The sequence below is a fragment of the Microtus ochrogaster genome, chromosome 7, assembly GCF_000317375.1.
Source record: "Microtus ochrogaster isolate Prairie Vole_2 chromosome 7, MicOch1.0, whole genome shotgun sequence".
NCBI classification, from domain to species: domain Eukaryota; kingdom Metazoa; phylum Chordata; class Mammalia; order Rodentia; family Cricetidae; genus Microtus; species Microtus ochrogaster.
The window spans coordinates 55,548,344-55,562,321 of NC_022014.1; the positions used below are offsets into that span (position 1 = coordinate 55,548,344).

Genomic DNA, 13,978 nt, shown 5'->3' on the forward strand with positions numbered 1-13,978 from the left:
AAAAAAAAAAAAAAAAAAATACAATTTTTAAAATGAGAGAATGCATTGGCATGGAAAAGGGGGATTATTGGGGTAGGAAGGTGCAAGATGGGGGACAAGAGATTAGGGGAGAGAATCAGGGAAGAAGATCTATTAAAACAATGTATTATACAAAACACCACAATGAAATGAACTATTTTGTATGCTAATTGGAAGACTGGCCATTCTTTTTTTTTTTTTTTAAGAGGCCCTAGAGGTATCAAGGAACAATGGTGGCAAGTGGTTGGGGAGGTGGAAGCTTGCTTATGAGAACCTGGTGCTTTTACTGGCCTAGCCCAAGTTTTACTTAGAGCTGGGAACTATGTCTTCTCCCTGCCTGAAGACCAACAGGAGCCCCGTTCTGCTAATGAAGGCTGAAGCTGTGATCTGAGGGGTCTCACTCCCTAACAACAGGGCAACAGCTGCTGCTGAGCTCAGTGAGCTGAGTGTGTGGCTGTCACATCCACACGCACTCTCCTGCCTACCTTGTGCTCTGACTTCTCACAAGAAGCAAACAGAGCTGCTCTTTGCTGGGGACAAGTGAGGAACAGGGGATTTTGGGGACAGGGAGAAAACTGACTCATCAACACAAGGAAGCGGGGACAGGCTAAGGGTACTCTTGCATTTTTATTCTCTAGGCACGGCCCCAAGGTGCACTTGTTGCTCAACATCATATAAGCAGAGCTCCTTCGTCTAGCAGCAGCGTCCCTGTTAACATGTCTGATCACCCTCCGATGGCACTCCATGGGAGCTTTGCAGAATAAACCCTCACTACAGGGTTACTTGTGTTTCTCTTGTATTAATTAATCAGATACTGAGAGGATCATGGCCTGCTAACACAGAAAGGAAACCCTAGCATTGTCCTGGGGAACAAAATAAACTGGAAACATCCCTATGTTACATCAGGTATAGCTCAGGTATGTAACACTAACAGCTTCATTATCAACAAAAGCACCACGAAGGATGAAGGATGTTAAGTGTTATTGCACCCCACTAAAGACAAAAAGAGCTGCGGATGTAGCATTGCATGGTTCTGAGTTCAATCCTAGCTCTACTAAATAAAAATACAAAGATTGGGTGGTTTTAAAGGGAGCTCAAGGTCAGACACTCTACTGGTGGGGCTTAGCCCCCTGCCAGCCTGTTGTCCACTGTACAGTTACTCTAGGTTACTTCCTGTATTCCTTTGATATTGTATGGACAAACTGGACAGTAATTTGCACCTGTTCTTGCAGGGCGAGGGCCCCGAGGATACGGGCATCAGAATGCCCATCCAGCAAGGTACCCCACCTGAAGGATCCAGGGCCCTCACATACCTGCAAGCACAGTTTTCAGAATCAAGCTTGGCATATGAAGAGCCAGGCAGTGACTCTGGCCTCATTGGGAAGGGTGGAATTTGATGGTCTTTCTCCTTCCTCATTTCCTCCTTCTCCTCCAGCACCTCACCTCCAAGTCAGCCTGGCGCAGTGGAGCTATGTCTCTCTGCTTGCAGTGCTGTGGTGTCCTTTGACGAACAGCTTGTACCACAAACACAGTATCAGACTTGCTTGGCTTGCCCCAAACACAACACCATCATCTTAGGAGAACCCAAAGGAAAGGAATTTCAAAGCATGGTGGACGTGACCTGCAAGACCTGTTCTGTGTGAGCTTGGGGACTCCGGCTGTAAAATTTCCATCCCTGGAAACAGAGTCTCTCTTGGCATCAGACCCCATATTCTTTTTGAAAAGGAAACAAACTATCTTTTTTCATTATACACACAAATTCAAGTTCCCACTCCCTCCCTGTCCCATCCCCTACACTTACCCCCACCCCACCCCATCCACTCCTCAGAGAGGGTAAGGCACATTGCTTTGGGGAAGGTCTAAGGTCCTCCCTGCTATATCTAGGCTGAGCAAGGTATCCATCCAAAGAGAATGGGTTCTCAAAAAGCCAGTACAAGCAGTAGGAATAAATCTTGGTGCCACTGCCAGTGGCCCCTCAGTCTGCCCCAGCCTTGCCACTGTCAACTACATTCAGGACTATTATGGTCCTATGCTTGTTTCTGTCCAGCCCGGCTGATGTTGGTGAGCTCCCATTAGCTCAGGTAGACTGCTTCAGTGGGTGTCCCCATCACGCAGACCCCATATTCCACCTCTGGCTCTCTGTGTGCTTTCAGTAAGCAGGTGGTCTTCCTGTGCCTTTCTTTTGCATTTGTAAAATGGGTCCACGTGCCAGAATCCCCTCGCATGCAGTGCTTGTGGGAGTTACGTGGTGTAATGAATGAAGGCCCACCTACCATTCTTCTTCCAAACCGTAGAGGTCCCCAGGAAGCGGTGGTAGACTTACTTTCTCGATGCTTTGACTTCACCTAAAACATACACCGATCCCCTAATCTTGCTATTCTTTCTAACCTGAACCTTCCTTTCACCATGAGAGGCTGTTGCTGTTGCCCGGGGCCTAAATACCTTTTACTTTGTATTCTTGTGCTCCATCCTCCTCCCCCAATACTGCCCCGTTCCAGCGTGTCCACAGAAGAAAGCAAAGGTTTCTCCTTTCTCATCTTTTAGGTAGAGAAGCTGGCCCCTCTCTTTTGCCCCTGCCATCAGCTACCCACCCTTCCTGGCATTTGGGGAGTTTTCTCTCTGCAACTTGCTTATCTGAGTTCAGGCAACTGAAGTGAAATAGGAGAGAGAAAACAAGGAGGTCTGACAGGAAGTCCAAATAAGGACTTCCTCCCATTCACCTTGAACTTCTGAGGTACCTCAGCTGAACAACAAAGCCAGAGAACCAAAGCAAGGAGACTTAAAAAAAAAATAAAGAACAAAATTGTCAGCCACAAGGAAGTGGAAAATATTACCTACCGGTCCTTGCCTTGCCTAGGGCAGCCCACTCATAATTTCCTCCTGTGTTATCCATGGATGGGGGAGGTGAGACCAGTGTCCAGGGCGGATGGGAGGGAGTGCTCAGGGACTGTGGGAGACAGAGTGAATGTTATCTGGAGAAGGACTGGGGAGGGGCCGTGCAAGTCCGTGTTCACCATCTCCTATTCTGCAGCCCCAAGGAGTGCCAGGAAGTGCTGGGCCTCCCCAGGTGGCGGTTGCTGGGGTCCAGCTCCCCCCATTAGCCTGCACTTTTTGAAAGGTATTCTTTGTTCTACACCATAGTGTGGTGTGTCATGTACCACGAAGGACCCTCCGAGAGAGGCTCCCCTCCATTAGATCCTATCACCTTTTGTCATCCAGAATGATCCTATGAACGGGTGTCATCTCTACTGCCTGCCTCTAAGCATGGTGGGGAGGGGGGTATTTCCCTTAGCCTCTGCCCTAAGAAGGGCAACATATTCTCATATATGAAGCCTCTATTTTTCTTTCTTCTCTGGTCCTGACATGACAGTTCCCCAGGATCCTTCCTCCACAGCACACACAGCAGCTCCCCAATCTGTTTTCTCACCTCTAAAACCAGTCAGTAGGAAAGGCAGACATGGCCCCTGCCCTGTGATTCTGCTGTGGGCTAGAGGGAAAGGGGGTGGGCGGGTGCTGTGAATCTAGGCTTGGGGGAGGGAGGCAGGCAGGGAGGGAGGGAAGAAGGGAGGGAAGAGAACCTCCACTGTCTGCCCCTGCCTTCCCACAGGCAGACATAATACAAGCACTGCTTTCTTTTCCATGGCTTCTCGATGCCTATCTTGTGAGCCCCTGCCACTGCCACTGGCTCAGTGCTGTCTGTGTGTTGCTCTTACCTAACCTTGAGACACATGGTTGGTCCTCTGTGTTTGCAGATTCTATATCCATGTGTTCCAACAGCAGATGGGAAACATTTTTAAACAACTGAATCCACACTGAATGTGGATAGAGTTTTTTTTTTTTCCTTGCCATTATTCCTTAAACAACAGAGAATCACAGCTACACACATAGCATTGGTATGTTTAGGAATTGTGAACCTTCTAGAAGTGGCTCAGATTATGCGAGAGAATAATTTTATGTAAGGAACTTGAGCTCTGACAAATTTCAATGCCTATGAAAGATTCGGAAACAATCTCTTGCTTTGTTTAACCTTTCAACTTTGTGTGTGTGTGTGTGTGTGTGTGTGTGTGTGTGTGTGTGTGTGTGTGTGTGTATACTGGGTTTCTCTACCTGGATCTGGCCAAAAGAGATGGGATGGGATCAGTTGCCCCATCAAAGAGGTTTTTAGCTTGCAATGATGGACCTTAGCTGGTCCCCACCTGCTACTCTGCTTCATGCTCAAAGCCAACAAAATGACATCTTGGTAGGAACTGAGTTCCTGCCATCCTGATACCACGGCTGTCTTGGGATGAATGCGAAGGCCTGCCCATTTCACGTGTAAAGAGACCTAGTACGAACAAGTGAGATGACATGCTATCACACACATTGTCCTGGTTTCCTGAGAGCTGTTCTTCAGAGTTGCCCTGCCTTGGGCGTTTCTGAAACACATGCCAGACACAGGAGATGCGAAACCTAAAATTATTGGGAAATCACCCAGGGATAGGAAGAGGACAGTCTTTAGGCCTGAAGCAACACACTTCCCTTTTCATCATTCTCTCTCTCTTCTCTCTCTCTCTTTCTTCTCTCTCTCTCTCTCTCTCTCCAAGCTTTATCTGAGGTATGGGTCTGTGGTTCAATGGGCAGTGGACACAATATGAAAGACATTTCAGATCAGCAACTTGCTAGCTTTCTGTGGACTGCAGACCATACACTGTCCCCATGAAACACAGGGGCTACTGTACAAGCTCTGAAGACAGGCCTAGTTTGAATCCTGACTCTATTCTGGTCATCGTCAAAGCATCCCAGAACCTTGAGGAGGCAAATGGTAAGGGACAGTGGCTCTGGATTCAGGTCCATTCTCGACAAGACTGGAATGCACAACCTACTTGGGGATGTAGAGGGCAAGCAAATGGCTTCTCCACTCTGACTTCATTGCTCTCCTCAATGAAGCAGGAGTAATAACTGTGCCAGCCATTGGGAAGGTTGGTGTAAAGTTCTCGGCGCATCCTCTGACACACTGGAGGGGATTTCTGTGGTCTTGTGTCTCTATTACCTTCATTGTCATTGTCCTGGCTTCTGGCTGCTGTGGCTACCTTGTCACTGGTCCCCATGGCTTGTTTGTCTTGGCCACTTTTTATTGAATAAAAATATTTAATAATATTTTAGTCTATCTTCTGCTTTTCTGTTGTTTTTTTTAACCTTAATTGAGTGAACAATATTAAAAACACAATTCTGACCAAAAATCAAAACCCACTATTGCTTTTACTTTTAAGGATGATCTGGAATGTTCCTTTCCTCAGAAGTTCTCTATTTTAAGAGACTTTGATTGATTGATTGATTGATTAATGAGGTCCAGAATCCTTACCTCTCCATTCTCCTCTCTAAGATCCCTGCCGAAAACCCAGTTCATCCCATGGTGTCTTCTTTACTCTACTTGAAAGTGATTTGGCTCCACTGTGGCTGTCACGCTGCTGATTTGAAGAACGAAGTAATGTCTCTCACTAGTCAGGGTATTTCGGAGCAGCAGGGCAGTGGTTCATTGAGCATGATCAGTTGTTGATCACTTAATGTAAGCTACCTGGGTTGATGCCTTCTGCAGATCACCATCATGGACCACTTTTTAGGGCTGGGTCTGGCACTGCATCTGCATCTCACTTCAGCTCATAGGCAGGTGATGAGACAGCTACTGGAGGCAGCAGGGCTTCTGTAGTGAGAGTGAAAGGGAAAGCATACACAACTGAAGCCACTCGTGCAAAACCTCCAGAAAGAGCATCTCAGGTACCAGCGCTGGAATCGAGAGATGTGCGCACGTGTGCGTCTGTGCAGTCTGCATATGCGGGTGTGTATGTACATGTACATATGGAACCCTGGCTAATCTGTGTTTGCAGGTTGCCGTATTGCATCAGTACAATTGCTTTTAGCCTCAGGTCTCACTCAGTGCCAGGGATTCTTTCAGCCCATGAGATCTGCTCGGAGACTGTGACTGAAGGGCGATGCAAGAGATCCCCATCGCCTGTCTCCGGAGAACAGACTCTGGCCAGGTATGTGGAAGACACAATAGTAGAGAGAGCAAAGTGAGGAAGCACGGTGTATAGAAGGGGTTGTGCCATCAATAAGCACAATTCTTTAAGGTTTTTATCTTTGCATTTGCCTAGCAAATGCACCGAAGTTGCATGTGTGTAGCCCGTCTGTTTGCCTGCCTTGCAGATATGGGAACTAGTTACCGAGACTGTCACTGAACATGACCAACATGGCTCTTGCAGGCCTTGCCTTTCTCCCCCACTGCCTCTGCCTTGCTAAAATCTGTTAAATTACATTCCTAAAGCTAGAGTGGCCTCTTCCTCCTGAGGCTGGCTACTATTGTCCAGCTATCAAAGTCTTGAAGTCCAGAAATAAAAAAAAAAACCCTTTGGCTTTACTAATTAATATGCCCAATTAATATGAAATACCTCATCCTTACACATGATTTCCCCCTTTACCTTTATAAACTGCCGTTTTCCTATGGGCCAGGTCTGTCTCCTCTCTATCCAGAGGCAGTCTTTTGTCCCGTGGGACAAATACCCCTCCTTTCTCTCCTTTCTCCCTCATCCTTGTGTCTTATTCTCTGCCCCTTGTCCCTCTGGGTTAAGTAAATATCCTTTGTCCTGAGAACGTGGCCTTGGGGTATCCTGAGTCCCTTCAGCCACTCCATACCCAAGACTGCAGAAGTGTAGCTGGTCCTCTGCACCCCAGCACCCTTAGCCACTTGGAGCCTGACTGCCTCACTCACACTCACCCTAACATGAAGAAGCGGCTGAAGGTGCCCCCGCTTTCAGTGAAAACAAACTGGTGGGGTAGGAGGCTGGAAAACATGAAGAGACCATCTTCCTTCCCCCACAGTTCACTAGTGGATGAAACTACAGACAATTTTAGGGAAGTGTCAAAGCAGGCTCTTATCTGTATAGGCGCGGTCATGCAGGAATGTGGTGTCCAGCTTTGGGTGTCCGGAATTATAGTGGAGAAACAGTACTTGAACTGAGTTTAAGTGCCCACTTGCCTGGGGTATCTGGGCCAGTGGGGAATTACCCCTGTCTCTCTCTCTGCATTGGGAGCCCCTAGAGCTGGCCTTCCTTGTTTACTTATTTAGAAGTCAGCAGAGGAAGTGGTAAAGGAAACCGGCAGAGTCGTTTTCTGAGAAGAGACCATATTTGCTCACAGGGGAAGCCAGTGCTTCTTGGGATCCGGCTACAGCCCTAGTGACGCCTGCTCGACAAGTGTGTTCCTGAGCGTAGTTGGGATTCAGAAGAGCCAAGGACACCTCAGAGCTTTGGATCTGATTTCTTTTTCCTCTCTGTTCATGGCTGCTGCAGCTCTCCCCGGCTTGTGAGCTTCTCCCTGAACAGCAGCCATGGCCCTGAAGAATGTGCCCTTTCGCTCGGAGGTCTTAGCCTGGAACCCGGACAGTCTAGCCGATTATTTCAGGAAGGTGAGTCTGTTGCTCGGGGCTGGTGTGCCTTCATGGGGTGGCCAAGAGAATGGAGGTGGAGTCTGGAAAGAATATGGAACGTGTACAAGAAAACTGTGGAGCTACCAACTACAGCTGCTACCTTCCTGGGAGGCAGACAGACGACTGAGCTTTCAGGCAGTGTGTCCTGTAGAGGAGGATAGCCGAGGGGGCTCTCCCATGTGTAAGCCCCTAGCACATACAGGCACGCATCCAGGGTTCCACAGACTGTGTCCTAACAGACACAACCCTCTGTAATGTGAGGTCAGTGTCACCATATTAATGAATGCACTGACAGTGTTGCATCTCGATGTCAATATTTCGTTCAGCTGAAAAGTCAGCTCAGGGAGTTTAAGCAGTTCAACACTCTGGAGTCTTATTGGACTGGGTTGAATTGGAGCCATGCCTACTTAGCTTTAAAACATTTGGTCTGAAATGCAGAAAACAGCTGTGGTGAAGTCTACTTACTAGAAAAGGCGATATGGAGTCCCAGGCTAGGAAAGTAAACAGGCAGGCCAGGAGGGATGGGCAGAGGGCTAGATGAACAGTGGTATTTGGGCATCCATTGTTCATGATCCTGGAAGATGGCCAGAGTCTCACTGGAGCTTTATGAGAATCCTTGAAAGTAGATGTGAGTACCAGGATGGGACACAAAGGATGGGCTCAATAGACTTAGAAAGCAAGGAGGAGATAGTCAAGGGTCCTTGTTTTGTTACATGCTAAGGAGGACCACATGTCTGCTTAGGCACATCCCAAGACACATGATGCCTCTAAGGCACTCATACAGAACAGATAAGAGGTCTTATGAAAAACACGAGCTTCTATTGTCCCCATCCCTGTGAACTGGCCTCAAATTCCCCTGATATGCCAGGCAGTGGTGAAGGTGAAGTCCTAAAACTAAGACCAAAAAAGTCATTTATTTTCCTTTTATTTTTTGAAGAAACAGAGACACAAAAAGTAGAATAGTCTCCTTGGGGTGTGTAAGCAAACCTGTAATCCATACAGTGGCTCCTTCCCAACCTATAGAAGAAAATGTGATCATTCTGTACTGGCGAGGCACGGTAGCATTATTGTCCCACAGATCCTGCCATTTGCCACTTTTTATAATAACCCTTGTTTTACTCACTTTCTCCCCTTTAATATCTTCATAAACTTCTCTCCCAACACTGTGGTGGAAACATGATCAGACAACTGACTCTTTTGTAGCATGTTTCTTAAACTACTCTTCTTAACTAAAAACGAAGAAAGTGAGGGCAGGCAGAAAGGTAAATTTTCCATGGTGGAGTGAAGTCGTGAATTATTTCAACAGAGTAATGAGAATGAAATTAAGAATTAAGGAGGGAAATCTGGGGAGAGACCAAGAGACACAGAAAGGCCCCAATATTCAAATGTTAACTTGGATGTTATGTCATCCCATGGTGCCACAGATAATGCATAGGTTAAGTTCCCTTCAGCACAGGGTGGGCCTTGGGTAGGCCAAGTTGTCATCACTGTGCTTGAGTTAAGGGAAGGGGAAGTTTTATTCTTGGGGATTGTGGACCTTGGTAAAAGACACACCCCAGGGACAGGCCTCACCTTCTGGAGGGAAAGAATCAAGAGTAGGAACTAAGAAGCTGAGGGGGAATTGGTGATGCTAGTAGAAGGACCAGTCCCCAGCCACAGACACAGATGAGACCCTTCAGACCCCAAACTCATTGGTCCCCAGAGAAGACACTCTGTGAAATGAACACAGGATTACTTAAGGATGTTCCTGGAGGTCGGTATGCCTTTTAAAGGATTGACCAGCAAGTGTGATGTCTATAGAAGCTGTTGGGTTGGGCCACTGAGACTTTTACCCGGTTCTGAAGTCAGACACACCTTGTTTGAGTTGTGTCCTTTCCAGTTGGCTTGGGGACTTAGTTTCCCTTAGTTACCTTGCTTACCTAAACAGTGAAAGAGAGGTATTAACAGTAGCTAACCAGACAAGATGGAGGTAAGGTTGAAAGTAAACACACATGAAGCACTGAGTTCCATGTCCTACCTCATCCTTATCCCGCTCTTCTCACCAGAGCCTGACTGGGGAGGCTGAGGCAAGGCGGCAAGGCTTTGTGTTAGCTTGTCTCAGATATGTATGGCTTATACTGTATTGGGGATAGAAACCATGAGGATTAAGCCCATAGTCCACTTGCTCCTAACTCCTCCAACTGGCTTAGGCCTAGCAGGGGAGCATTCCCAGGCCATGCAATGTATGTACTGGCTCATAGCCATGCGTTCTAATCCTGTTGGGTTTCTACCTCCCTGTGTGACCTTGAGCCAGACCTTTCTTCTCTCTGGGCACCAGTTACTGTCATCTACAAAGCTGAAAACCACTTGGCCAGTGCCAAGATTGGTATCTTGGGTGCTAAAGAAAAGTACTTAGGGTGCTTGTTGAGATGCAGATTTTAGGTCCCAAGACTCGGGTCTTACTGGACTACATAAACTGACTCGGTTTGATACTAGAACTCTATCTTTGGTTTAGAGTCAGAACTGGCATCTGCAGAGCTGTCGATGCATCTGATAGCGATCACAGTGAAATGAGTTAAAGGAAGTTGGCAAACCCGCTACCCACCCTGCCCGTGGGTCAAGGAGACAGCAACAAGCTGCAGATGCTGCCTGCCCTCAGCATTGACCTATACATCAGCTTCCCGAATGCGATGCTCACTCTGTCCTTCTAGGCTAGGAGGTGACAACAAGTGTATTTTAAAATTATTCTTATGGAGACGGGTTCTTGGAGTATAGCCCAGGCTGCTCTTGGACGGACAGCAATCCTGTCCTCCTGCCTCATTCTCCTCGGTGCTGAGATCAGAGGTGTGTGCCGCTGAATTCAGCTATGTTTACTTCTTACATTATCTGGAAAAGGGGGTCATAAGATAAGAAATTTATTTTAAAATTTCCTCCAAAGAAGGTTAAACTAACTGTTTGTGAGAAGCATATAAGGTCCTCAGAGAAAACATATTTTACCTTAAATACACCAGACCTCAGGTAGAGGTTATTTCTGATGTGAAGCTTGGAGCTGTTGAGGGCAGGTGGCAAAAAATAACCAACACCTTCCTTATGGATACTTACCTCTGTTGATGCTATCATTCTGTTCTGGGAATTTGACTTCAACAATTTATCTTACATAGAAAAAAGCTAGGCAAAATGATGTCCACTGTGCAGTACCACGCTATCTGGATGGCATACTTGGGTATGCGCCCGATTGCTCACTGTGGGCTCTTATGTATGGGATGCTGTTCCTCAAAGACTGTTCTTCACGGAAACATTAAAGTCAAGTCCCAAAGCTCGGGTGTCACCTATGTCACCTTCCACCCGTGCACGTTTCTTAGCTCTCTGTGTCTCTCACCCTTCATCCGTGAAAGTGGAGGATCTAGTGACTTGGAGCTGCTTTGGGGTGGGAGCAGGGCCTGTCATAGGTAGCGCAGCCAGTGCTAGCTAGCAGCTGCTGATCTCATTGCTGAGCTGGGGGCCAGGAAAATGACCTGAGCCTTCAGCGGTTTAAAATCCTGGGAAATATTTAAGGAACAAGGTCCTCGACGAAACATTTAAAACAAGTTGGTCAGAGGACCAGACACTGTTTAGGTTGTTGCTTTTAAGAGATAAAAAAACGTCACTGTAACAAGACTGAATGAACAGGAGCTGGTTCCTCATGAGCAATGGGCTAGACATACATGACTGGCTGGTCACTGAGATTATTTTGGGAGACGTAAGACACAGGCTGCTGTTTGGTTTTCCTGTCATTTCTTTTCTACTTTCCTGACTACAACGTGACCACCCTTCTTGGACTTTGAAGACAGTGTGTTTCCAGAGGTTCTGGTCCCAGGGACTAGAGCACACAATTTCTCCACTTTAGACATTGCCAGGGGGGTAGTGAGAGTATGGCTGAGGTGGGGACCTGGCCCCTCTGCTAGACAAAGGATCAGGAAGGGGCTGGCTAGCCACAGGTACCGCAGATTGCTAAACTCCGGGGGAGGAGAAGAAGGGGGAACACGGCAGCCCATGGCACTGACAGCACCGTGTTTGTTTGTGCAGCTGAACTACAGGGACTGTGAGAAGGCCGTGAAGAAGTACCACATTGACGGCGCTCGGTTTTTGGTAAGCTCTGCCCAGTTCCATACACTGAAGCTAAAAATGTACTGATTCTGCCCAACAGCTGCAGGGTCAACCAATCTACCTGGTCCCTGAGGCTGTCTGTGGTCAGTGTCTGTGATCAATGTTCCACTAAGCCCTTTGTTTCGACCAAAGAGTTGGTAGTCTCTCCCACCAATTCTCAGTGTCTTGTTCAGGAGCCTTGTAAGCTCTTATATAGGTGATAAAATATACTCCAAAGACATATATTAAAGAAATCTGAGCACAGTTTAACCCCCCCCCCCCACACACACACACTTTGAAATTCTACTCAACGGCCATGTATATTCTTGAGAAGGCCGGAGTGGGCGATAGCATTAAAGAACTGGAGATGTTCACTCCTGGTTGCTAACTCTGCATACACATCCCCTGAGAGGACTGAACGGGTGGCCACTCTCCATCTCCATTTCCTCCCTATTACAGAGCAAGCCTGCTGACTGTCAAACGAACACGTGATGGCCATCTCCACGCTCTTGTAAAATTCCACACGCTTCAAATAGAGGCTCATGGTTCAGGTTCACGTTGAATCCGCGCCACCAAAGGGAAAGTGACTTAGTTCAGATGAAGGCAGAGGCTCTTGGCTGTCAGGCAGGTGGTCCGATCATTTCCCAGAAACCACGCTTTGCTTGTGCATTAAGAGAAAACTCTAACTAGTCCTAGCCATCCCTTCTGGGCACTTCGTTTCGCTCTTTAAAAAGGGAAGGAAATTAATTTAAAGGTCTTATGGGAAATGTTCTCGGATTCTGAGTGAGAAGGGCAATCAAAAGGAGCTTGACCATGAGGCTTCATGTGCTGCAGCTTGCTCCACAACATACCAATGCCTGCCTTTCTCCCACAGCATCCCAGCCCTGCTCTGCTTCAGGTTCTTTAGCGGTGGTACCCTCACCGCCACCTGCAATTTTTTCCCCCTTTTGGGGAACCTCTAAAGTCTCCTGTGGAGATGAGTTCATTTTCCATCCCAGATAATGTCATATGCTGGGGACAGAGATATCATTAACATAAGATTCCTGCCTTCATGAAACTGTTTTTAGCAAAAAGAAAAACAAAAGATATTTTCAACCACCTCAATTACAAACGTGGAAACATATGCAGAGATGTGATTTTTGTATTAAGTCACAAACCTAATGACTAAACCAAAGCATGCTTAGACCTATACTGTGCAGGTTTTGTTGTTGTTGCTTTGTTCATGCTGAGCTTTGAATAAATAGAATTCCATGAGTTTTATTGTTGCTGTTCTTACAACTACACCAAACCTGTATGCTTCATTCTGATGCTTTAGCACTGACAAAAGAGACAGCTCTTTGAGTACAGGGAGGGCAACGTCTTTGAAGAGGGTTCTGGTTGCCCGGCTGTCCTGGCTAGACTTGAGTAAGCATCTGTCCCCTGTCCCCAGTTCCCCTTTGCTTCATCCTCTGCTGACTGAACACACTGTGCTGGGTCACAGTGGGGGAAAATAGTGGCACTTCTCAGCTGTGTGACTCTTCCCCCAACACACCATGTGAGTGTCAGGCCTGAAATGACTTGATAGGATGGTTGTTTTCTTGGTTGAGAGATAGAATCTGAATAGCCATCTCCTCCGTTACAATCTCTGGGACCTGCCAGTCATTCAGAGAAAGCAGCACATCCTGCTCACTCCGTGAACAGGAGGGAGAGGAAGGGGCAGGAGGAGCCAGAGACTAGGGTGTAGAACCTAGTGCCTGCCCCAGCAACTGGGTACTCTGAAATGCACTGTGCTCTGAGCTCACTTTGAAAGTCCTGATCCAAGCTCGAGTTACTCATCTCATACCCCTGCCAGCTCTGGAATATCCCGGACTATTCTGCTATTGAAAGCGACAGTGTTTGCTATGCCCACTTTCCCTCCTTCTTCCCCCTCCCTTTCCTCATTCCTTCTGTTTCTTCCTTCCTTTTTCAATGTGGAAGCTAATAACCACCCCCCTTTCAGTCTTAATGATGCTTTTTTTTTTTTAACACGGGAAAGAATGGTGAGAAATGGGGATGCTGTACTTTGAAAAGGTGTAAGACAAGAAGGGATGTAGTTGCTGGGTTAACTGGGCATATATGTGGTCTTTCTCAAGCAATAAGACAGGTACAGGTGGACACTCAGGGCTGAACGACTTCTGGAGAAAGCCCTGAACTTTGGCCCCATTCAGCCTACTGAAAACCCGGCTACTCCACCTCTACGTGTGTGTGTGTGTGTGTAATATTATATGTATATTGCATATATGCATTATATATATGTGTATATATTTATACACACACACAAACACACACATAGCAGAGGAAGAGGGGAAAGGCAGAGAATAAAGAGAGCATGGTATTTGGTGAATATGTCCTATTTCCTTTGCAAAAAAAATAGTG

At 47.0% G+C, this 13,978-nt stretch overlaps 1 protein-coding gene across 1 annotated transcript in view; it reads left to right on the forward strand.

The window, feature by feature from the left end:
* The first annotated feature begins 7,217 nt into the window (after nt 1–7,217).
* The window catches only part of Lcp2 (lymphocyte cytosolic protein 2), a 43,879-nt gene continuing 37,118 nt past the window's right edge, over nt 7,218–13,978 (forward strand). Inside the window, exons 1-2 of the mRNA XM_026780138.1 lie at nt 7,218–7,459; nt 11,525–11,587. Coding sequence (XP_026635939.1) covers nt 7,382–7,459; nt 11,525–11,587 — 141 coding nt within the window. The 5' untranslated portion in view covers nt 7,218–7,381. The remainder of the gene's footprint in view (nt 7,460–11,524; nt 11,588–13,978) is intronic.